Source organism: Megascapheus bottae, chromosome 4, assembly GCF_031878675.1.
Source record: "Megascapheus bottae isolate mThoBot1 chromosome 4, mThoBot2.hap1, whole genome shotgun sequence".
NCBI lineage: Eukaryota > Metazoa > Chordata > Mammalia > Rodentia > Geomyidae > Megascapheus > Megascapheus bottae.
Window position 1 is genome coordinate 44,304,146 of NC_143512.1, and position 25,154 is coordinate 44,329,299.

At 42.6% G+C, this 25,154-nt stretch overlaps 3 protein-coding genes across 5 annotated transcripts in view; 1 reads left to right on the top strand and 2 right to left on the bottom strand.

Annotated features, from left to right (window-relative positions):
- Window positions 1–3,553: 3,553 nt before the first annotated feature.
- Ak6 (adenylate kinase 6) lies at window positions 3,554–19,876 on the bottom strand. Its single transcript, XM_090331781.1, has 6 exons — window positions 19,795–19,876; window positions 16,701–16,793; window positions 6,619–6,677; window positions 6,372–6,517; window positions 3,749–3,973; window positions 3,554–3,715 (listed from the first exon to the last, which is right to left on the bottom strand). Exons 1-5 carry the CDS (start codon window positions 19,820–19,822, stop codon window positions 3,781–3,783), a joined length of 519 nt encoding a protein of 172 aa, XP_090187907.1. The 5' UTR covers window positions 19,823–19,876; the 3' UTR covers window positions 3,554–3,715; window positions 3,749–3,780.
- On the bottom strand, window positions 14,622–16,790 carry Taf9 (TATA-box binding protein associated factor 9). The gene is made up of 2 exons (XM_090331780.1): window positions 16,701–16,790; window positions 14,622–15,650 (listed from the first exon to the last, which is right to left on the bottom strand). Exon 2 carries the CDS (start codon window positions 15,631–15,633, stop codon window positions 14,842–14,844), a length of 792 nt encoding a protein of 263 aa, XP_090187906.1. The 5' UTR covers window positions 15,634–15,650; window positions 16,701–16,790; the 3' UTR covers window positions 14,622–14,841.
- The window catches only part of Rad17 (RAD17 checkpoint clamp loader component), a 39,931-nt gene continuing 34,414 nt past the window's right edge, over window positions 19,638–25,154 (top strand). Inside the window, exons 1-3 of one of the 3 annotated variants that reach the window (XM_090331778.1) lie at window positions 19,638–19,796; window positions 20,888–21,136; window positions 21,776–21,879. In XM_090331778.1, the coding sequence (XP_090187904.1) occupies window positions 21,838–21,879 (42 nt within the window). In that variant the 5' untranslated portion in view covers window positions 19,638–19,796; window positions 20,888–21,136; window positions 21,776–21,837. Of the gene's footprint in view, window positions 19,797–20,150; window positions 20,294–20,887; window positions 21,137–21,775; window positions 21,880–25,154 lie in introns of those variants that run through there. The other 2 variants (XM_090331779.1, XM_090331777.1) reach the window with 2 other exon arrangements.

Sequence of the window (25,154 nt, forward strand, 5' to 3'; positions counted from 1 at the left end):
CCTCCCTGATTAAAAAAAAAAAGGGCTACCTGCTTCCAACAGGAGGATCCTGCTGGGTCACTTCTGGTCTCCAGAGGTGCCATCCCTCCACTCCAGGAATTAAGTTCTTCTCAGACCCTCCTTAGCTCAGGACAGTATTCCAATGTTCCACCAGCCAGGTATGATTTCTATCCTGTGCCCTCCCGGCTTTGTATTGGGTCTTTTTCATGTCCTGACTTCCCATCTGTCCTCAGGATTGGTTGTTCCTGCTAGATCCAACACCTGCTAGTGCAAGGGCTGGCCCTCATTTGCTTGCACTTACTAGGCATCCCAAAGATATGTAATGGGCAGAACTGAAGTGCGAATTCTGGAAAGATTCCTGCTGGGAAAACTTGTGCTTGACAATTACGCCTTAGCAAACAAGTTGGTCAAACAGACATGTACTTCCTCTCAGTCTTGGCAAAAGAACTAATCTGAACCCCCGGTGAGCCGAGGCCTGTACCTTGCTGCAGAGCTATGTATGCTAACTTATTTTAGGATAGTTTTACCCTCAAGCAAACTGCAAACCATAGTCCTCAGAATACTCAAATCCTTTACTCGGATTCCTGCAATGTGGGTGTTAAGGCACATTTACCAACACTAAGAAATTAATATTGATACATGCCATCAACCAGGATTCAAACCCGGAAACAGCATTCAGTGCGCTATAGTTCTAAGGCTCAAAATTAGTAAGCCCAAAACAATGAAGATGAGGGTATTTGATGAGTTGGTTCTAGTCTGGCGAGGACATGATCTGTGCTCCTATCCTGGATTCGCCCAGGCTGGTCCGGGCGCCCTCCCTCTCCCTCCACTCCGCCCCCCCTGCACCCCGCGTAGCCCAGAACTCCGCCCCCAGCGCTTACCCCGAGACCCTCCAGGTGGCCTTAGGCCAGGTGACTGCGCTTACAGGTCCTCGGCAGGGATCTGCCCAGTGCAACCAAACACCTGCGACTTCTGGAGCCCACTAGGCACAACTGACACGGGGATTTAGAACCGAGCCAGGAAGGGTGGGCGACACTCCACTCAGAATCAGATGGTTGCCAGCAGGCGTCCGGGTCCCGAAGAGAAAGACGCGTGGGAACTGAAGGCAGAGGTGGATCTGGAAAAGCAGGCTTTCCGTGCCAAAAACCAGGAAGGTGCTGTGGGCCAAAGGAACTGCGGGGAGCAAAGGCGTGGCAGACACGAAAGCAGCCGGAAAGGCTGCGTGTGTGGGGGAGGGGGATCTGCTGTTGAGTGTCCCAGACAAGCCTTTAGCCCGTTAGCCTCATTACCTTGCTCACAGGATTTTGGTTATTCTCCCTGAAGGGTCTTTTGAGTGGTCAATTAGTTGCCTGGGTCCAAGGATTACTCTGGCTGAGAAACAGCCCCCTTTCCATTGACAAACTCCTTTAGCTTCTTCAGATCCAAATATTCATGTTGATCACCCACCCTGCTAGAGTAGGCATGCTTCTGTAAGGAATGGCTCCCTCGCCTCAGAGGCTTGTATGGGGTCTGGCCCGTCCCCTGACTTGTGTAATGAAGAGAACATATCTCAGAGGTGCTTTTGTGCTCTCAAGCTCTCCTTTAATAAAAATTAGGCTGGGGGCCAGGAGTTTGGCCTAGTGGTAGAGTGCTTGCCTAGCATGCACGAAGACCCGGATTCGATTCCTTGGTACCACATACTTAGAAAGTGCCGGAAATGGTGCTGAGGCTCAACTGGTAGAGCTTTTAGCCTTGAGAAAAATCCAAGGACAGTGCTCAGGCCCTGAGCTTAAGGCTGGGACTGGAAAAAAAAAAGAAAAAAGAAAAAAAAATCAGGCTGGGAATGTGACTTAGTGGTGGAGTACTTGCCCAGCATGCATGAAGCCCTGGGTTCAATTCTTCAGTACCACACAGAGAAGCCATGGCTCAAGTGAGAGGTAGCCTTGAGCAAAAGAAGCTCAGAGACCATGCCCAAGCCCCGAATTCAAGCTCCAGGACTGGAAAAATCTGCAAGAAATCTTAACTGGGAATATTTCCTTACATCCTACACACAAGAAGTGATCCGATAGATGCCATTATCATGAATGGATAGATGTATAGACACACAATGGAGTATTTTTCATTCATATAAAGAGGACGGTGGAGTATGGGTAAGTGGCAGTTACTTCCTATCTAGCCCAAACCCTGAGTGAAACCCCCAGGACTGCACATTGCAGGGTGGCTCAAGGGGTTGAACATCTGGTTAATGAGTTCAAAACCCAGTACCACTACTATCACCAAGTTTAAAAAGCCAGGTACCTGTGGTTCACATAGTAATCTTAGTTACTCAGGAGGCTAAGATCTGAGGATCAAGATTTGAAGCTAGACCAGGCAGGAAAATCTGTAAGATTTATTTCTAATTCAACTAACTATCAAAACCCCAAAACAAAAAACAGGGGCCGGGAGTTTGGACTAGTGTTAGAGTGCCTGCCTAGCATGCATGAAGACCCGGGTTTGATTCCTCGGTACCACATACATAGAAAGAAGCCGGAAGTGGTGCTGCGGCTCAAGTGGTGGAGTTCTAGCCTTGAGAAAGTGCTCAGGCCCTGAGCTCAAGGCCCAGGACTGGCAAAAACAAAAAACAACAACAACAAAAAAAACAGGGAGCCAGGAGTTTGCCTAGTGATGAATGCTTGCCTATAGTGCACGAGGCCCTGGTTTGATTCCTCGGTACCACATATACATGGGGGAAAACAAGATGAGGGGTGGTGGTGGGGGGGAGGGAAATGGGGACCAAGACAGGTGAAAGGGTATCAATGTATGGGAATTAATGCACCATCTATCCGGCAAATATCATGCAAACCTTCTATTAATTACAATAAAAAATATATGAAAAAAAAAGAAAAAAGAAAAAGCCAGAAGTGGTGGCAGAGTGCTAGTCTTGAGCTGAAGAACTCAGGAACAGCACCTAGGCTTAGGGATCAAGCCCCACTATCGACAAAAAACAAAAAACAAAATAAAACAAACAAAAAAAATGGAAGCAGAGCTCTGGCTCAAGTGATGAATGCTAGTTCTGAGCAAAAAAGCTAGGGGACAGTATCCAGGCTCTGAGTTCAAGACCCAGTATTGGCACAAAATTTATTTTGGTAATTCATATAAATTTCATTGAAATTGTACAAGTGGGCTAGAGCTACAGCTCAAATGTAGAGCAGACATTGAACATGTTCAGAGATATGTATGCAGTCATCAGTCCCACTAATAAAATGCAGACCTGGGGCCAGAAGTGTGGCCTAGTGGTAGAGTGCCTGCCTAGTATGCATGAGCTCTGGGTTCGATTCCTCAGTATCACATACCTGGAAAAAGCCAGAAGTGGTGCTGTGGCTCAACTTATAGAGCGCTAGCTTAAGCAAAAATGCCCAAGGACAGTGCTCAGTCCCTTTATTCAAGCCCATGCAGACCTGGAGGTTTATGTCTCAAGTGGTATATCACTTGCCTAGTAAGCATGAGGCCCAAGTTCAATCTCTAAGAACCGAGAGGATGTATGTATGGATGTATGCATTATATATACCCATTTGATCAGATTTTTTTTACAAAGTAAATATTAAATGATAACACTTTTTATTCTCCAGCCTTGTTATGTTCATCATATCTGACATCGTTTAGCTTTCTCATGGAGAAAAAGAAACCCAGACATAAACTTTTATATTATCCACCTGCTAGACCTGTAACACAGATTCAACTGTTGCATTGATTATTTGGGTGATTTCTATGAAGTAGTGAGAGATATCAACATGACTGACTAAAATGGCTGGCCAATAGTAGTTAAGAGTTATGATCTTTCATCCACTGCTCAATCCATTTCAAAATCTTATTTATATTATCCTCCAGCTCTTCTGGGTTATTACTGGGCAGCTCATGAACAATTTCTTCTCTGTAGGATGCCATGGCTTCTTCATAAAGAACTTGAAAAATCTCACACTGAATATTGTCTTTCAGCTTCTTCTCATTATAACCTCTGTAAGGCAAAGATAGGTTAAAAAATGGAATACTATTAACTGTAACTTTAGAAACATACCAGAAATTGGTCACAATAGTACTTCTCACATTCTTTTTATCTAGAGAAAACAAACCTGTATAATACATGAGCAACTTCTCTGACACAAGGCCAAACTAAAAATTATTAGGCCAATATTTGTGTGAATATACTTTTTCAGTTGGTTAGCCATTCAGACATCAATGAGCAAATATAAGAGTTATCTATCTAAATTATATTCTCAGCTATCAAGTACTTTTAAAAAACAATAGAAATGGGGCTGGAAGTGTGGCTTAGTGGTGAGTGCTTGCCTATCATGCATGAAGCTCTGGGTTTGATTCCTCAATACCACATACACAGAAAAAGCCAGAAGTGACTCAAGTGGTAGAATGCTAGCTTAAGCAAAAGTACTCAGAACAGTGCCCAGGCTCTGAGTTTAAGAACCAGGAGTGGCAAAAACAAAAAGATAGCAATGGATCTAAATTCTAAAAGAAATAAACCAAATAGATGGCACATATAGAAAAATGCATATGAAAAAATATCATGTGTACACTAAACACTTGAGCACATAAAGGCCATCTGTACTTGAGTGATTCATTTAGTTTTTGTTTATTTTTTATTTTTGTTTTTTTGTGGGTCATGGGGCTTGAAACTGTCCTGGGCACTTTCCTGGGCATTGTCCCCGAGCTCTTCAGCTCAAGGCTACTACCCTACCCTTGAGCCAAGCCCCACTTCCCATTTTCTACAGGTTAATTGGAGATAGGAGTCTCAGGTCCTTTAGTGTCTAGGCTGGCTTTGAATCTTGATCCTCAGATCTCAGACTCCTCAATAGCTAGAATTACTGGTGTGAGCCACTGCACGCGCTGTTTGCTTTATTTTTATTGCCAATCCTGGGGCTTGAACTCAGGGCCTGAGCACTATCCTTAGGCTTTCTCAAGGCTAGAGCTCTACCACTTGAGCCACAGCACCACTACCAGCTTTTTTTTCCCCCTGTGTATGTGGTACCTAGGAAAAGATCCCAGGGGTTTGTGCCTATGAGGAAAGCACTCTACCACTAGACTATGCTCCCAGTTCTCATTCATTCATTTTGTCAGTTGTGGGACTTGGGACTCTGGGCCTGGGCGCTGATTATGAGCTCTTCAGCTCAAGGCCACCATCCTACTCCTTGAGTCACAGAGCCACTTCCAGTTTTCTGGTAGTTAAGTGGAGATACAAGTCTCTGTCTTTAGTGCATGGGCTGGCTTTAAACTGGGATTCTCAGATCTCAGTCTCTTGAGTAGCTAGAATTAGAGGCATGAGCTACTGCACCTGGCTAACTATACCTTCTCTTAATTTTTTTTTTCTTTTTCTGATCAGTCATGGGGCTTGAACTTAGGGCCTAGAAACTGTCCCTGAGCTCTTCTTTTGTTCAAGGCTACCACTTTACTTACTGGGAGCCCCAGCTCCACTTCCATTTTTTTTTTTTTTTTTTTGCCAGTTATGGGGCTTGAACTCAGGGCCTGAGCACTGTCCTTGGACTTTTCTTAAGGCTAGTGCTCTATGTGGTACCAAGGAATCGAACCTGGGTCTTTGTGCATGCTAGGCAAGCGCTCTTCCACTAGACCAAACTCCCGGCCCCCACTTCCACTTTTGAGTGGTTAATTGAAGAGTTTCACAGAGACTTTCCTGCTTGGACTGGCTTTGAAACTTTATCCTCAGATCTCAGCCTCTTGAGTAGCTAGGATTACAGGTATGAGTGCACCCAGCCTAGTAAACCATCCAGCAAATGGCTGGTCAGAGCTCCCTAAAGTCACTGAAAACCATGGATTCTCAACCTGACCATAGGCAAAATTCTGGAGCTTGTTTTTGAGTTTGCCCTCTAACTTCCTCTCAGATCCCCACAGGTTTGAGGAAAGGATAGTGAAAAAAAATTTCCTCCAAATATCCTTTTTTTGGCTAAGATAATGTTCTACTGATAGAACTGACACAAATGTATTTTAATGACATGAACTGATGACTTAGGTTTTCACAAGTTCTCCCATTCTTGACATGAGGACAATTTGAATGGAATGGGGAATGTTCAAAGATGCTTACAAGTTGGTTCTGCCCAGGAAGGTTTATTAAAAAAAAAAAAAAAATAGCGTGGCTAAATGGGGCTTCCATTAGTATGATCTACTCAAATCAAACTTCCAGCTGAGATGTTCCATTTGCGCCTAAGTATTCACCTGTGTCTCCATTGGTTTTATTAGGTTCAGAATGATAATAGGTATTTAATTTATAAGAGACCAAATAAAGTGGTCATGTTTCAAATAGAAGCTCTTTTCACAACACTACTGGCCAGTTTTAGGAAATCAGAATGAAAGATCATATTAAGCTTTAAGAATGAATTTTTTTTTCTTACCTTGTTTCAAGTCTTTTGTATAAAACACTGTTATCTGTTCTCAACACAAAAACTATATGAAACCAGCGTTCAGGGAAGAAATCACAGCCATGGTAGTCAACGATAACACCACCATCTCTCATCTCATTTTCTAACTCATCAACTACCTGTAAGAAAGATTTAAAAAAAAAAAAAAGATCGAAGGGTTCTTTACAAGTTCAATTTTATTACCAAGTCTAATAAGTACAGATTTTATATAGTCACTTACTCTATCTTCATCTAAAATGGGACAATCATACTCTTCATCATAGCCATCATATAACTCCCCTAGAAGAGAACCACAGTGGCTTGTTAATACTGTATTTTCTAAGAACTTTACATTAACTTTCTATTAACACATATTACTTGTACAAAGGAGGGAGGGGGTTCATTGTGACACTTCCACACATGCACACAACATATCCTAATCAAACTCACCTCTTCCATCTCACTCCCTGTTCCTTTTTTTTATATATGTGAATAAAACTCTTTCCCTCATATTTATCTTCATTCAGCATATTTGCTCCCCTTCCACAATTTTCAAAACATTCTAAGCTTTAGAAAACATATTGTCAATTATTCTTTTAGACGCATATATAAAGAGCAATATTGACAGAATTTAGTCTAGTGGAGTTGTGGCTCAAAGTGGTAGAGCACTAGCCTTGAATTGAAGAGCTCAGGGATAGTGCCCATGCCCAGAGTTCAAACCCCACAACTGACACACACACACACACACACACACACGAAAGAAAACACCAACAAACCTTATAATTTGCCAGACGTGGTGGCTCACGCCTGTAACCCTGGCTACTCAGGAGGATAAAATCTGAAGATCAAGGTTCAAAGCCAGCCCAGGTACAGGAGGACCTGAGGCTCTTATCTCCAATTAACCTCTAGAAAACGGGAAGTGGGGCTTGGCTCAAGGGTAGGGTGGTAGCCTTGAGCTAAAAAGCTCAGGACAACGCAGACCCAGGTGTAATGTGGTAGCCTTGAGCTGAAGAGCTCTGGAACAGCGCCTAGGCCAAGTTCAAGCCCCATGACCCACAAAAACAAAAACCAAAAAACAAATAAGTTTGTCTAGAAGATAAATATGGATCATTCTTATAATCCTAGTGACTCAGAAGGGTGAGATCTCAGGATCACAATTCAAAACAAGCCTGGGCAGAAAAGTACCTATGAGAAATCTCTCCAATTAAACACTGGAAGTGAAGCTGTGACCCAAAGTGGTAGAGTGCTAGCTTTGAGTGAAGAAGCTTAAAGATACTTGCCCAGGCCCTGAGTTCAAGCCCCATGACCAAAAAAAAAAAAAAAAAAAAAAAATCCCAAATCACTTTTTTCCCCTGTTGTTCACTTTTGTTTACTGAGACCAAATCTTACTATGTAGTTCAGGTTTGGCCTCAAACTTGTGACTCTCCCCAGCTTTAGCCTCCAAAGTGCTGGGGTTACAGTCATGTAATTTAGGCTTACTTGAAACTTAAATATCCAAGTTGAAATGACCTACAACAAATAAATAGGCAAGGTGCTGGTGGTTCATGCCTGAAATACTAGTTATTCAAGGGGCTGAGTTATGAGAATGATCAATTGAGTCTAGCCTGAGCAGGGGAGTCCATGAGACTCTTCTCCAATTAAGCACCACAAAGGCAGGAAGCAAAGCTAGGGCTTAAGTGGTAGCGCATAAGCTTTGAGTAACAAAGATCAAGGACCCAGGCCCTGAGTCCAAGCCCCTGACACAAAAATAATGAATAAAAGAATAGCCAAGCTGGGCGTGACTCACGCCTGTAATCCTAGCTATTCAGGAGGCTGAGATCTGAGGATCAGGGTTCAAAGTCAGCCCAGACACTAAAGTCCATGAGACTCTCATCTCCAATTAACCACTAGAAAATAGGAGGTGGGGCTGTGGCTCAAGAATAGGATGGTAGCCTTGAGCTGAAGAGCTCAGGGACAGGACCCAGGCGGAGCTCAAGTCCCATGACCCGCCCCGCCCCCCCACAAAAAAGAATAGCCAACATCAGAATTTTTGAGATCAAGAGTAATATTTGTTTTGAGGGAACATATGAACAAAAACCCTTAGATGCATTAAAAACAGATTAAATTCTAGATGTGTAGGTCAAGAATACACTTCTCAGCAGCAACCTTTTGTTCATGATTCCAGAAGTAAACTTTCTGTTAATGAATATAATCTTTTTTTTGGGGGGGATGGGGGACAGTAGTCCTGGGACCTGGGTGCTAGCTATGAGTTCTTCAGCTCAAGGCTACTGCTCTACCTTTGTAGCTCTGAGCTTTTCTACTCAGTGCTAGTCTGTTACTACTTAAGCCTGAGCTCCACTTCCAGCTTTTTTGGTTGTTATTTGGTAGTAAGCATTTTAGGCTTTCCTGCCAGGGCTGGCTTCAAACTACAATCCTTGGAATCTTGGTCTCCTACATAGCTAGGATTACAGGTGTGAACCACTGGCACCAGGCCTGAATATAACAGTTACTTCTAAATTCCCAGCATCTTCCAAAAGTCAAAACAAGAATGATGAAGGAAAACTATACTGAAGGTAAATTTAGGACTAGGGCTATATATAATTTGTACTATATTCAGCATATGGTTAGGCTCTATGTTTAATCAAACACTGAAAAAAGAAATGAAAGGCAAATTAAAGCACAAAAGCATTGAGCTCTCACTCAGCATTTTCTTTCTTTCTTTTTTTTTTCTTTTTTTTGCCAGTCCTGGGGCTTGGGGACACTCGCCTTGAGCTTTCTCAAGATCATGTGAGCCACGCACCCACTTGTGGCTTTTTCTGTTTATGTGGTACCAAGGAATTGAACCCAGGGCTTCCTGCATACTAGGCGTAGGCCACACTCCCAACCCTCACTCAGCATTTTCTTTTATAGTTTGAACACATCTCCACTTTCAGCTTTTTGCTACTTAATAGAGGCTAAGAGTCTTAAAGACTTGGACTGCTCTGCTGGCTTTGAACTTTGATTCTTAGTTTGAGGACTTTGTAGCTAGGATTAAAGGTACCAACAACACCCAGAGCACATTTACATTTAATATTAAGAATTTCAACAAATCACGACTGGCTTTAAAATAAGTCTATTTCATGAGATAGGACATACCAATTAGACCTTCATTTCTTAGGGTTACAGGTGGGCTTAAATTAGCCTGCTCTAAGAAAATGCTATTGAGTCTTCTCACCCCCCTTTTTTGGTACTGGAGATAAAACCCAAGGTATTGCACATGCTAGGCAAATGCTGTACCACTTGAAGTTTTTTGTTTTTTTTTTCCTTTTTTTTTTCCCTGCTATTTTTTTTTTATTGTAATTAGTAAAAGGGTTACCTGATATTTGCCAGATAGAAGGTGCATTAATTCACATACATTGATACCCTTTCACAAGTCTTGGTACCCATTTCCCTCCCCCTTGAAGTTTCTTTTTCCTTACTCATTCTGGGCTTGAAATCAGAGCCTATGAGTTGTCCTTGAGCTTTTTTTGTTCAAGGATTGCTCTATCATTCAAGCCACTGCTCCTCTTTTTTGTTTCACTGGTAGTTTATTATAGATAAGACTCTCACAAACTTTTCTGCCTATCCTGGCTTCAAACCTTGATCTTAACTCATAAAACTTTTGGCTTTGTATTAAAAAATCATATTTTTTGTGTTTTTGTTGGGTTGGGGAAGAAATATTTTAAATTTCTATTCACTCTTCAAATGCAGGACACATAATTGTGTCAATGATTTAAAATGAAAGACTTTGTAATAAGAACATGTCATTACTTTCAACTCATTCAATAAATAATTTAATGTGGAAATAAAAAAAAAAAACCTTGATCCTCAGATCTTAGCCTCCTGAGAAGCTAGGATTATAGGCATCAAACACCCCAGCCGTATTTTATTTTATTATTATTATTTTATTTTTTTGCCAGTCCAGGGGCTTGAGCTCAGGGCCTGAGCACTGTCGTTGGTGTTTCTCAAGGCTAGTGCTCTACCACTTGAGCCACCACACCATTTCTGGCTTTTTCTATGTATGTTGTACTGAGGAATTGAACCCGGGTCCTCATGCTTGCTAGGCAGGCACTCTACCACTAGGCCACACTCCTGGCTCGCCCAGCAGTATTTTATCAGTTGATTTAACTTTTATGGAGGTACTGGAGATTGAATTACGGGTCTCTTGATTAGCTTTTTATACTCACAGCTCACTAGCACTTGGGCCCCCTTCAAATTCTGTCTTTTTGCTAAATAATTGGAAAGAAAGTCTGACAGATTGGCCTGCCTAGTGGCTTCAAAACATCATTCTCAGATCTAAGCACAGAAACATCTGTAACTGTTTTGCCTAGAAGGCCTTTAGAATGATCTGGGCATCCCAGTCCTTCACAGACCACTGCTGTTACCAGATGATCAGTCAAAAAAGGAAACTGTCCTTGTATAGGAAAAAGGTGTTAGCAAGTTAGGAAACAATTTAAATCTTTATCTACAAACTGTAGATGATAGAGCTAATTTCTTTTAATTGGCAATATTATAGTATGAACTAAGGGCACTGAGGTTGCCAGGCATATGTTCTACAGCTTGAGCCATCTCTGCAGTCCACTATGCTATGAATTACTTTGAGATTAGTCTTACTTTTTGTCTGAGCTATCATGGACCGTGATCCTCTCATTTATGCTTCCAGACAGAGCTGGGATAGATCTTGTGGAGCCCACTGGGTAGGGGGAGACTACCTCCAAATAACCACCAAAATGCAGGAAGTAGAGCAGTAGCTCAAGTGGTAAAGTACTAGTGTTTGGCAATATGGATCAGCGGCAATGCCCAGGCCTGTCCACAAACAAGTTTCTAATTACAATGTTCAGATGTAGAATTTAAGTCATTAAACAGTGTAATCCAAACTGAAATGTTCACTTCAAAAAAATTATCATGCACCTTGTACTAACAACTGAAGGGATGAATAATGACTTAACAGTGACATAAACGCTGGGGGTGGTGGCTCATTCCTATAACCCTAGCTACACAGGAGGCTGAGATCTGAGGATTGAGGTTCAAATGCATCAAGCAGAAAAGTCCCCGTGAGACTCATCTCCAATTAACCACTCAAAAACCAGAAGTGGTGCAGTGACTCAAGCAGTAGACAGCTAGCCTTGAGCACAAACAGGCTAAGGAATAGCATGCATAGGTACTGAGCTCAAGTCCCATAACTGGGGAAAAAAGTGAACAAAATGAATTTTCCAATGAAATAGTAATATAGACATCTGGGAATTATACTGTGTTAATGTTCTGGCTCCAAGTGTTGTACAAACAGGATAAACAGCTGATATAAACCTAGGATACTAGGGAACTCTTCTGTGTTTTGGGGTGTTTTTTTTTTGCCAGTCCTGGGCTTGAGTTCAGGGCCTGAGCACTGTCCTTGGACTTTCTCAAGGCCAGAGCTCTACCACTTGAGCCTCAGCACCACTTCCAGCTTTTTCCTATGTATGTGGTACCGAGGAATTGAACCTGGGTCTTCATGCTTGCCAGGCAAGCACACCACCACTAGGCCAAACTCCCGGCCCTACTAGGGGACTCTTCTAAAAGTTCTAAATAGAAACAATTAGCTAGGCAGGAATAAAAGGAGGGAAGACTATTTTGAAGGAGACCATTACAAAATAGGATCCAGGAGCTGGTGGCTCAAGCCTCTAATGACTCAAGAGGCTGAGAACTTAAGATATGAGTTCTAAGCCAGTCCATGCAGGAAAGTTTGTGACTCTTATATTCCAGTAACCAGCAAAAGTAGAGATGTGGTTTGCAAGTGATAGAGCACCAACCCAAAGTGGAAACTGAGAGGAATCCTGATGCTAATCCCCAGTACTGGTTCCAAAGGAGAAAGAGAAAAAAGAGGAGAAAGGGAAGGAAGGAGAGGGAGTCAGAGAGAGGGAGATAGAGGGAAAGAGGAAAAGGAGAAGGGAGAGGAGAGGAGAGGAAAGGAGAGGAGAGGAGGCAGAGAGATGGGGTGGGAGTGGGCACAAGCACCACCAGTAGTCAAGCCCTAGGACTGCCCCCTCAAAATAAAATTCTAACATCAATGAAGATCACTAAACTATATTCAACCTCAAATTTAAGTATCTTTTAATTTCCAGGCAGATAATGAGCTGGAAGAAACCAAATCCAGAGAGACATTTATCAAGGGTACTGCAGAATTTTAGGTGACTGCTACAGAATAGTAACTATGGGCTAGTGCTGTAATCCTAGCTACTGAGGAGACAGATCTGAGGATGAAGGTTCAAAGCCAGCCCAGGCTCACAAAAAGACCTGACTTTTATCTCCAATTAATCTCTAGAAAACGGGAAGTGGGGCTTGGCTCAAGGGTAGGGTGGTAGCCTTGAGCTGAAGAGCTCAGGGAGAGCATCCGACCAAGTTCAAGCCCCATGACCTCCCCCAAATAGTAACTATGGATGGAGAAAAGTGAGACTTTACATTTCGTTTCAAATTTTGAAGAAAAAATTGTATGCTATTCTAAAAAGTCAAACCAAAAGTCAGAATTAGTTTAATACACCAAAGATGTAGACTTGCCCTGGGTTAAAGTCCTTAGTACCATGTATATACAGAAAAGACCCAAAGTGGTGCTCTGTCTCAAGAGGTAGAGAACTAACCTTGAGAAAGCTCAAGGACAGTGCCCTTGAGTCCTGAGTTCAAGTCCCAGGATGGCTGAGGGTGGAAGGGAAGGAAGTTCAAATGTATTTCTTGTAGGAAAAAACAGTTGTAGAGTGAGATGTTAGGGGAATTCTTACTTTCAAAGATCTTCCTGGAGCTGGGCACCGGTGGCGCACGCCTATAATCCTAGCTACTCAGGAGGCTGAGATCTGAGAATAATGGTTCAAAGTCAGTTCGGGCATAAAAGTCCTTGAGACCCTTATTTCCAAATAACCTCCAGAAAACCAGAAGTGGCACTGTGGTTCAAAGGGTAGAGTGCTAGCCTTGAGCTGAAGAGCTCAGGGACAGAGCCCAGGCCAGAGTTCAATGTTCAATGACACAGACTAAATGAATGAACAAATGATCTTCCTGGTGCTGGGAGTGTAGTGGTAGAATGCTTGCTTAGCATGCATGAAGCCCTGGGTTCAGTTCCTCAGTACCACATAAACAGAAAAAGTGGGACCTTACACAGTGGCTCAAGTAGTAGAATGCTAGCCTTGAGCAAAAGATGCTCAGGGACAGTGCCTGGGCCCTGAGTTCAAGCCCCAGGACTTGCAATAAACAAAGAAACAGGAAAAAAAATGAAGTTGCAAATAATACTTAGTATATTAAAGAAGGTGAGGGTGAGGAGACAATCTAGAAAGTAAAACTGAGGATAAATCTAAACAGATAAGGATTTACATGAATAAGAACCCTGACCACGTAGGCTCTTCAAACAGAAATCAGTTACACTTGAGCAATCTGAGAAAATATATTAAGAATGATTAGCCAGGCCTGGTGCAGTGTGGTGGCTCACACCTACAATCCTAGCTACTCAGGAGGCTGAGATATGAGGATCAGGGTTCAAAGCCAGGCTGGTTCAAAGCCAGCCGGGCACTAAAGACCCTGAGACTTTTATCTCCAATTAATCACTAGAAAACCAGAAGTGGCGCTGTGGCTCAAGGGGTAGGGTAGTAGCCTTGAGCTCAAGAGCTCAGGGATGGCACCCAAGCCCACAGTTCAAAGCCCCATAACTGACCAAAAAAGAAAAGAATGATTAGCCGGTGTCAGAAATTTGACCTAGTGGTAAGAGTGCTTGCCTAGCATACACAAAAAAAAAGCCAAAGTGGTGCTGTGGCTCAAGTAGTAGAGCTCTAGACTTGAGAAAGCCCAAGGACAGTGCTCAGGCCCTGAGTTCAAGACTGGGACTGGCAAAAAGGAAAAAAAAAACCCACAATGATACTGGTTTAAGCCAGGTACAGTGGCTCACGTCTGTGATCCTAGCTACTCAGGAGGCTGAGATCTGAGGACTGTGGTTCAAAGCCAGCCCAGGTACTAAAGTCCATGAGACTCTTATCTCCAATTAATCATCAGAAAACCAGAAGTAGAGCTATGGCTCAAGGGGTAGGGTGGTGGCCTAGAGCTGAAGAGCTCAGGGACAGACCCAGTCCAAGGTTCAAGTCCCATGACCCATAAAAAGAACAACAACAACAAATGACTAAATACCTAAAGACACAAAAGGTAACACTAAATGAATGTTGTAACCCTTATTTCCTTCCGGTAAGGAGGGAAAAAATGATTTTAAAAACATACTGCCACTATACCAACATCTAATTGATAAATAACTTTATTTTTTACATATAAAGACTGAAGAAAAACCATTTTTTAGTACTACTGAAGAAAACCAAACATTTCAATTGAAAAGTAAAATTCACTATACTCGTTAAATACTATTTATAAAGTTTCTAAAATACAACTTGAAAACATCCAGCATGCTTAATTTCAGTACAATGGATTCAAGACCAAGAATACATGTTACATGCATCAGGGCTAGTTACAAATTATCATAGTCATCATCATCATCGTCATCATCATCGTCATCATCACGCTTTCTTTTCAATACATTTGATGACTCATTGGTTGCATTTTGTGATACCATATTAGTGGTAATAAGAATGTTTTTGGAACCAATTAATGATGGATTGATCAAGACATTCTGAACTGCTGATGTTGCAGGAATTGATGCTTTTACAGCAGGGGACTGAGAAGCAGGCATTTGTACTGTAAATCTTTGCCCTGTGAGGGACATTGGAGTCCCCACTTTAGTGGAAACGGACATTGTTTGTGGGGTTGGTGTGCCCAGTGTAGGAGTACTTGGTCTGCTACTGACTGAACCAACACTTAACCGTGGAACAGTTATTCTACCTGCAGGAGTAGATGCCTTTTTTTGTAAAGACTTAAGCCTATAATTTGGAGCTGTTAAGCAATATCTATCTGGTGGCAATCTAGGACCTGAATATGGTTTGATCAATGGCAAAGGGGTTTGATTTCTTTGCCTTGCAATATCTAACAGAAAATCTCTTGGAGGAGGAGAAGTGAAAGATTGGTCAGCCCGGCACTGGATGGCCAATCGTACATCATCTGCATCAACAGTGGCTTTCTTAGCATGGCTTGAATAAATCTTAGCATCATCTAGAATTGTGGTCACATAACGAAAAGCAAACTCCAACATCTGATTTATAACTCTTGGCTCATATTCTGTAATCCCCATATCCTTCAGGATTTGTGCCATCATCTGTGCATCTTTCGGCATGCTCTTGGGAGAAGCCATCTTGCCAGACTCCATGATATCCGGTGATCAGACTTTAGGTCATTTAAAAAAAATATGTACATTAGATCAAACCAAAAGTGCTTTAGTAGCAAATGCTAGGAACTTAACATTTAAAACTTACATTACAATTTTTAAATATTTTTAAGGTTTAAAACGAATTACATCTTAATTTTAATAGAGTTCCCTTTTGCTTAAGTGTACAAAAAGATCAAAACATAAATAAATGAGAAAAATAAAGATTAGGGGAAAACAGGTAAAATCAAACATGAATCATTTTAGAATACATGTAATTGCATGCACACATGCAACAACCAACCTGATCTAAGAAAATACCAAAGGACAAGGATATCCAATTGCCTGAGTTTCTATAAGATGAATACATTCACTGTCTCATTCTCTCTCTTTTTTTTTCCAGTCCTGGGGCTTGAACTCAGGGGCTGAGCATTGTCCTTGGGCTTTCTCAAGATTACTGCTCTACTACTTGAGCCACAGTACCACTTCCAACTATGTATGTGGTACCAGGGATTCAAACCCAGGGCTTCATGCATGCTAGGCAGCACTCTACTACTAGGTCATAGTCCGGGCCCTCTTGCTTCTTTATATTGAGATTCTATCTGTCCAATCTTTTTCATGCAAGTCTGCACTAACATTATTGTACTACAGAACTTCTAGCTGGTGGTAGGGGAGAAAACTGGTCAATGTTACCACGAATAGAAATGGACATTTATAATTTTAAAAATGTCTGTGACTCACTATGAAGTCCTGTACTTGTGTGTGCTAGTACCAGTGTTGGGATCAGAAAGCTTTTCATCTTTCCTCAACTTACTTGCTTGCCTGGCACTTTTATCATTTGAACCACACTACCAGCCAGTTTTATGGAGATGGGAGTCTCCTGTACTTTTCTGTCTGGGCTGGCCTGTCATTCTCAGTGCTTGGATTACAGGTGTAAACTGGCTTAAATATTTTTGTCCACCATAAAATCCTTAACACACTAATCTTCTCTTACTTGTGACCTCATAACAGCTGGCAGTACTAACATTCTACAAACTGACTTTTAAAAAACACACCAAAATATCCCTTACCTTCTCGAGCTAAATCACCCACACTAATATACTTCAGTCCTGATCTTGAGGCAAGTTCTTTGCCAAGTGTGGTTTTTCCAACCCCTGGTGTACCTGTTAAGACAAGCCACAAAAAAAATACTTTATGAAATATTTATTTGAATTTTAGTTGCCTTTTGTCCTTAAAGTTCAGTACTAGTATAAAAATTATCCCAATTAGCAACATGGAAGAATATACACTATGATCTAACAACTTTCCAGAGGTGCCACCTGCGTGTCAAAATCTCTTTCTGTATGTGATTCTCCTAGTATAGAGCTCAGGAGATTTTGGTATCAATACAATTTTGCTTTTCACCAGCATGAACTTCCAAGAATAAATCCCAGAAGCTTACATCAACTACCATCACTTTAATCATAAGACAAATGTTAATGAAAAAAAGAGCAGATTAAGGCTGGGAATGTAACTGTGTAAGAGTTTAGTGTCTAGTATGGGGAAAAGAAAAAAAAACCCTCAAGCAATTGCTTAATAAGGCTCCTATACCCTCCTTTTTCCTACATCCTTCCACTGAAACCATCTTCTTAAACGTTTCCCAAAAGGAGCCTTAAACAGTTATGTATAGAGAAAAGGATATATGGTATCTATTGTATGTGTGCATCCATGCTTCCACAATGTGCTCTCTTTTGCCTGTGGCAAAACTATACACTTTTTTTTTTTTTTTTTTTTTTTGCCAGTCCTGGGCTTGAGCTCAGGGCCTGAGCACTGTCCTTGGACTTTCTCAAGGCTAGCACTCTACCACTTGAGCCTCAGCACCACTTCTGGCTTTTTGCTATGTATGTGGGGTATCAAGGATCGAACGCGGGTCTTCGTGCATGCTAGGCAAGCACTCTACCACTAGGCCAAACTCCCGGCCCCTATTCATTGTTTTTTTAGTTTAGTTTTTTCTTTTTTTTTGTCCAGTCAGAGACTGAACTCAGGGCCTGAGCACTGTCCTTGGACTTTCTCAAGGCTACAGCTCTACCACTTGAGCCACAGCACCACCTTTGGCTTTTTCCTATGTATGTGGTATCAAGGAATCAAACCCAGCTCTTGGTGCATGCTAGGCAAGCATTTTACTACTAGGCCAAACTCCTGGCTCCAAAATTATACACTATTCTTAACCTCCCTTTTATATGTAATACAATAACATTCTAAGATGCACAAGTTCAACAGTATATAAAAGCCACTGAAATTACTAAACTTCACCATTACAGTAAAAATAGAAATAAATCAAGTTCCCTAATGCAATAAAGCCACCTCAAATCTGCTATAATACATTTAGCTTAAACTTGGGATTCATTGTACATACATGCATACTGGGGACTGAACTCAAAGTCTTTCACTCGGCTTTTCAGGCAATGCTGGCACTGAACCACTTGGACCACACTTAAAACAAAGTCTCAGGGACTTTTCCTGACCCAAGCTGATTTCAAACTTCTATCCTCAGATCTCAGACTTCAAAATAGAATGCATTTTTGGTTCAAAGCCAGCCTGGACACTAATGTAAGACTCATCTCCAATTAACCACTAGACAATCGGAAGTGGTGCTGTGGCTCAAGGGGTAGGCCTCGAGCTGAAGAGCTCAGGGTCAATGGCCAGGCCCAGAGTTCAAGCCCCACCACAAGGAGGGAGGGAGAGAAGAGGAAAAAAAATAAATGCATTTTTTGGGGATGGGGGTTCGGACTGAAATTTGAACTCAGGGCCCCTGGTGTGCTAGGGCAGGTACTCTACCACTTGAGCTGTCCCCAATCCTTTTAAAAAATTTATTTTAAAACCCCTTTTTTCTTTTTAAGCTATACTGTTAAACTTACTCAGGAGGCTGAGAGCTAAGGTTCAGGGTTCGAAGTGGGGCCAGGGCAGGAAATACGTGACTCTCATCTCCAGTTAGCCAGTAAAAAGCCGAAAGCGGAGGTGTGGTTCAAGTGGCAGAGTGCTAGCCTTGAACGAAAAAAAGCAAAACGAGTGTGAGGGCTCGGGGAATTAGACGACAGTACCAGAGGGCAAAAACAAAATAAGGACTGTCCTGCTTAGAAACCTTAGGTCTCCTTTAACTGCTAAAACTGTATTTTATTTTCCTATCTTTATGTGGGCAAATCGTTTACATCCATTACATTTGTGCAAATGCCCTGACATTATGAGCAGCTCCAACAACAGGGTTCGGAAGAACTGTAACAGAACCCCACCACTGGGCCCGGAATCTTGATAGCATTCCGACGTCAGAAAGGAACAGAAACGGTGAGCTGCCTTGACCTTCAAAGAACACAGAAAGTCCACTCTGCCACGAACTTAACAAACTCGCTCAATTAAGTGCCGCCTTTCCATACATCCAAACTCCTTTTTCCGAAATCTGACTTTTAAAGCTCCTCCTCCCCCCCACACACACACATACACACACAAGCAAAGAAAAAAAGTATAAAGCCGATCGAGGAAGGCCTGAGCAAAGGAGGCAGCCATCGCCAGACTTCCTGAGGGCCGACTACTGCCTCACATCATCTTCCACGAGGAAAACAAAAACAGAAATCACACGCGCCGCGGGGCCGGAGCATCAGCTGCCCCTCTTACACGCTCAAGACCCGACTTCAAAAGAACGAGCGCGATTCCGGTCCGGAGCGCGGGACCAGCAGCTTCCCCCCGCCGCGCAGACGCCGCCGCGAGCAGCCCGAGCCAGCCACAGGGCCAACGGAAATAACGTCCGCGCCGCGCCCCGCCCCGCCCCGCGCCTCGGCCAACGGCCGCGAGCCGGGCCCGCGCCCCCGCCTGCACGCGCCGCGCCTCGGCACCCACGGCGGCCAGCCCGGCCTGAGCCCCCCCCCCCACCACGCTGTGCCACGCCTCCGGCCTCCACACGTCGCCCCACGGCCGCGAGCCCGGATTAATTCCCCACCCCCCACCTCCTCACGCCGCGCCTCGGCACCTACGGCCGCGAACCCGGCCGAAGCGCTCCCCTCCCCCCCACGCAACTCCACCTGCCGCGCCACGCGGCCTCCTCGACCCAACACGGAACCCTGAGCGTCCCCAGAGCCCTAGACGTCCTCGGCTCGCCCCGCCGTCCTGCCCTTCCCAGCCACGCGATCTAACCGGTGAGCAGGATGTTCGGGCGCCGCATAGTCCTCGCCTCGACGATTCCAAAATCCAGGCTCGTGGGCCGGACGCGCTGACAGAGAGGCGCCGGAAGATGAGGCGGCCCGGAGCGCCTGCAGCCCTGAGGTCCTTGAGACCTTGGGCGGCACTCTTCACCCACCTTCTTCTTCCGGGTCACCGGCTTTACCTAGCCTTCTAAGATACGTTGTTATCACTTGGGCGAAAGCAGGGCGGGTAAAAATAAAAATCCCTTCCTCCTTTTCGGTCAGGCAGAACGATGGACGTCTAAGTCGCTGGGTCCTCGGGTATCCCCCCTCCCTTCAGGGTGCGTCGCGGAAGCGCCGGTCAGACTCGTAGGACCCCAGGAGGCCGGACCTCCGGGAGGCTCGGAGCTGTGCCGGTGGAGGACCGAGTGGGTGGTTACTCTCTTCCACCGGGTGCAGAGGTTGGTCCCCTCCGCTTTTCTCCGCTCACGAAGGAATGCAGCTCCCAGAAAGTAAGGCCGCCGAGGCTGCGACTTTATTATTTATCTCGGGCTTGGATACCGTTTGTTTTTCCCCTTCACGCCGTCCTGGGCTCCAGTCGCTCCTCCTCCTGGCCCGCCCTTCCCGTCAGAGAAGGGCGAGTCCTCCGGGCTGTGCGGCTTCCTCGGTTGAATGAGCTTAGTGTCGCCCGTACAGCGTGTGTGTTGGGTGGGAGTGGCGGGTTTGCTTTAGTTTGGAAGGTCTCTTCTGCCTCTGATGTCTTATTTCAGAACATCAAGGACCGTTACCTCCTTTTTAGAAGGAAGTGATCGTCAGACTTGTTTTCTGACTAGAATCCTCATAACTTTTTTACCTGCCATCTATATTTACCCAAGTAGATTTATTTTCCTCCCCGTATACCGTTATGAAACATCAAAACTTAGTCGTGAACTTTTTTGGGGTGGGGTGGGGGGGGGACAGGGCTGAATATGGGTCATCCTTGGTTGTTTGCTCTGTGGGATTCTGTGTCCCTACAAGTTGTGTAACACAGCTTAAGTTTGTAGGCTCAGAAACCTTTTGTGGCTAATTTGAATTCGCTTTCACTAGTTGCGTTTGCTGTTTTACAGAAGCATTTAAGGACGTTAAAGTTGAAGAACAGTATCGCCAGTGAAAGTTTCTAATGTCAAATAAGGAAGATGATTATAGAAAAAAATTAAATCCAAAGTACATGATCAGTTTGGTTTCATTGTATTTTGCTCTTAACTTGGAAATGAAGAAATGTAATTTGCGATTATAATTTGAGATATGCAAGACTCCAATTTTCAGTATTGAACACTGCTCAAATAGGATTGTCTAATTTCTTTTTGCGGCAAAAAGTAGGTACACAAATATTGCTTTGTTTTCTCTAATGTACCATTGGGTTCATGGGAAAAATTCCATTTATGTCACCACAAATTACATGATAGGACCATACTCATTAAACATAAATTTTTAAATTAAAAAATGCTATGTTGCCGGGTACGGTGGCGCACGCCTGTAATACTAACTACTCAGGAGGCTGAGATCTGAGGATAAGGTTCAAAGCCAGCCTGAGCACTAAAGAACGGGAGACTCTTATCTACAATTAATCACTAGAAAAGGGGAAGTGGGGCTGTGGCTGTTGGGGTAGGCAGTAGCTTTGAGCAGAAATGCTCTGGGACTATGCCTAGGCCCAGGGGTAGGGCGGTAACCTTGAGCTGAAGAACTCAAGGAGAATGCCCAGGTCCAGAGTTCAAGCCCCATGACCCCCCCCCCAATAATGTTATTATAACAATGATGTTCAGTGGGATTATATTTACATTAAGTCCGATATAAAAGTAAATTTTAGTAGCAGTTTGAATTTTTCCCTTTACTATTTTCTTTTCCACTTGATTTTTCCTTTATTGTTAATTGTGCAGTACATATACTGATTGTTATAATTCTGTTTACTCAATTTTTCTTAATCTGAGGTATTTTTCCTCTGTCACCCCCACTAGGTGAATTATACCTTAATATACTACTGCTTGTATACTATGGATGGAAACTACTAAAGTTTATAATGTCAAAAATTGTTCTTAGACCAAAGGTATCTTCCACAAAGGTATGAAACACTAAAATTGCCATGTACTAACTGCATAAAGCGAATGACTTTTTTTGTGGGTGACCTTAGTGACTTATAATTGCTATCAAAGTGTCTGTTGTAACTAGTGATCTAAAGTTTAGTATACTATACAAAACCTCATCTTAATTCCTAAGTGAATTCTATAATTGCAGGCACATTTTTTTTTTTAATGAGAAAGATTGTAGTTGGTGTGTGTATATTGTTTAGACAGGTTCTGTGGTTCAGAAATCATGATTCAGTTCTCAGCAGGTTAGGGATTGGGTTGGAATGGAGTCAGACAGTATTATATTTATGCAAAGTACTTCCTTCCCTGTTGGTGTCTCTTAATTTCTATATGATCATAAATAAATTTTTTAGCTTCATTGTTTTTCTCCTAGTAGATGGGAATTTGCACTAATGTAAGAAATAAAGCTATAAATGTTTAAATTATAGTTGCTATAAACAAAAGATACTTACTGTTTACTGTAACTGAATAGTTAGTTCATGTATGCTATAATATAGAGGAAAGAGAAAAATTGTAGTAATGTTAACAAGGGTGAAATGAAATAAGTGCTATGACACAAATTTTTTTTCCCCAAAGGCTATTGCAGATAACCTTTTATCTTAAAAAAAACAAAACAAAACAAAACAAAATGAAGTGTGGCTCGGCACTGATAAAAGTAATTATCGGGCAGGAATTTGGCCTAGTGGTAGAGTGCTTGCCTAGCCTGCACAAAGACCCGGGTTTGATTCCTCAGTACCACATACATAGCAAAAAGCCAGAAGTGGTGCTGAGGCTCAGATGGTAGAGTGCTAGCCTTGAGAAAAGTCCAAGGACAGTGCTCAGGCCCTGAGCTCAAGCCCAGGACTGGCCAAAAAAAAAAAAAAAAAAAAAAGTAATTATCAGCCCAAACTGCTTAGTAGAATCTAAACTCACATTCAACTTCTAATTCTTGTGTGTGTGTGGGTGGGAGGGTGGGTTGGTTGGTTCTGGGGCTTGAAATCTAGGCTGTAGTGCTGTCCCTAAGCTTTTTTGCTGAAGGCTAGCACTCTAGCACTTGATCTACAACTCTACTTCTGGCTTTTTTGATGCTTAATTGGAGACAAGAGTCTCATGGACCTTTCTTTTGGGACTGACTTCAAACCAAGATCCTCAAATCTTAGCCTCTTGACTGACTAGGATTACAGGTATGAGACACCAGTACCAGGCTTAACTTCTAATTCTTTTTCTCCGAGAGAAGAATAGGGGAGCATTATCTAATAAATAGGTTACAGCTATAGCTGAGGGTTTTTTTTTCTTCCTTTTCTTCTTTTCACCTTGCTCTTTCCTTTCCTTCTTCCTTTCACTTGTCAGACATTAAACCAAGAAGCAGGCTAGGCAAGTGCTCTACCCCTGGGGTATGCCTTCAGCCCAAGCTGAGTATTCTTGAAGGAAAATTTCTCTCTTTTTTTCCCCCTGGTTGTGAGGCTTGACCTCTGGGCCTGAGTACTGTCTCTGAGCTCTTCAGCTCAAGGCTGTCGCCCTACCCCTTGAGCCACAGTGCCACTTGCAGTTTTCTAGAGGTTAATTGCAGTCTCTTGTCTTTAGTGTTCGGGCTGGCTTTGAACTGCAATCCTCAGATCTCAGCCTCCTGAGCAGCTAGGATTACAGGCTTGAGCCACCGTGCCTGGCTAAAAATTACTGAATTCAGCATTCTTAGGAGGGATTTCAAGAAAAGAAAATAATAGGGAAAAATGAAGAGAAATCAGTAATTTGTATAGTGCAGAAAATTCAGGAAATAGAACTCACTGATTGTTTTCTTAGGCTTCTCTGTGTAACACATCTTGTCCCACCTGTCAAGGAAGGCTTCCTTGTCTTAAAAAAAAAAAAAGTATGTGTTGCTTTGTGCACAGAAGAAAAATAATAGCACAGTCCTAATTATTAGTTATAACATTATTATTCTTTTTACAAATCTTAAAGCTAATATGAATTAGATATATAAAATGATTCTTAATTTGGATTAATTTAACCACAGCAGAATCATTTTCTTTTTATTGCTATAGCTGACTGAGCGATTCAGCTCAAGGCTACTGCCCTACCTCTTAAGACACAACGCCATTTCCAGTTTTTTCTAATGGTTAATTGGCGATAACAGTCTCACGGACTTTAGTGCCAGGTGACTTTGAACCATGATCCTCAAATCTCAGCCTCCTGAGTAGCTAGGATTACAGGCGTGAGCCACTGCACCCAGCTTTGATTTTTTTTGAGTTGGCTTTTTTTCTTTCTTTCTTTCTTTTTTTGGTTCTGATCCTGGGCTTGAATTTTGGCCTGGGTACTATTCTTGAACTTTTTTGCTTAAGGATGTCATTGTACCACTTGAACCATAGCTCTACTGTTTTTTGCTTTGTTTTGATTTGTTTTTAATGGTTAATTAGAGATAAAAGTTTCATAGACTTGGCTTTGAGCTGCCAACCACAGATCTTGGCCTCTTGAGTAGCTAAGATTACAGTTGTGAACCACCAGCAACTAGCTTTGTTGTACTGGTACTGAGGCTTGAATTCAGGGCTCTCACACTCTCTCCACACTCATCCCCTTGGTTAATTGGAGATAAGCATCTTGAGGTTTTGTCTGCACAGGCTGTCTTGCATCTGAGATTCTTGATGTCAGCCTCTTGAATAGCTAATATTATAGGCATGAGCTTGTTCTGGTTTTTTTTGTTGTTGTTGTCTTGTTTTTTGTTTTCTGTTTTTTAAAATTAGGTAATATTGGGCCGGGAGTTTGGCCTGGTGGTAGAGTGTTTGCCTAGCATTCATGAAGACCCAGGTTCCTCAGTACCACATACATAGAAAAAAAAACTGGAAAGGGTGCTATGACTCAATTAGTAAAGTGCTAGCCTTGAGAAACCCCAAGGACAGTGTTTAGGCCCTGAGTTCAAGCCCCAGGACTGGCAAAAAAAAAAAAAAAAGAGGTAATATTTATTTCTCAGGTATGCTAGGAGTTTTAAAAAGTTCTTTATTTTGGGAAGATTATAACTTAATGTTATAATTAAGTTATTTTCTTACTCCTGTGGTGTTTATCATTACATTGGTTAAATAGGCAAATATGCAAATTTATGTACATACTGTAAAGTAGAAAAATAATAACACATAGATCCAGATCTAATTTACTTGTAGCACTCAGGAAACTGAAACAGGAGGAACTTGAATTTCAGGTCAGTCTAGATTATAGAGCTAGACCCTGTCTTCAAAATAAAGTCAGGGAGGTAGGGAATGTGTCTTAGTGGTAGAGTGCTTGC

Excerpts from the sequence above, each read along its gene's own strand:
- Taf9 (XM_090331780.1), bottom strand. The coding sequence starts at position 15,633 with ATGGAGTCTGGCAAGATGGCTTCTCCCAAGAGCATGCCGAAAGATGCA.
- Ak6 (XM_090331781.1), bottom strand. The coding sequence starts at position 19,822 with ATGCGGCGCCCGAACATCCTGCTCACCG. Across the intron at positions 16,794-19,794 it reads CCCGAACATCCTGCTCACCG|GTACACCAGGGGTTGGAAAA; the intron begins GTTAGATCGCGT and ends TTGTCTTAACAG. Across the intron at positions 3,974-6,371 it reads TACAAAAGACTTGAAACAAG|AGGTTATAATGAGAAGAAGC; the intron begins GTAAGAAAAAAA and ends TTTGCCTTACAG.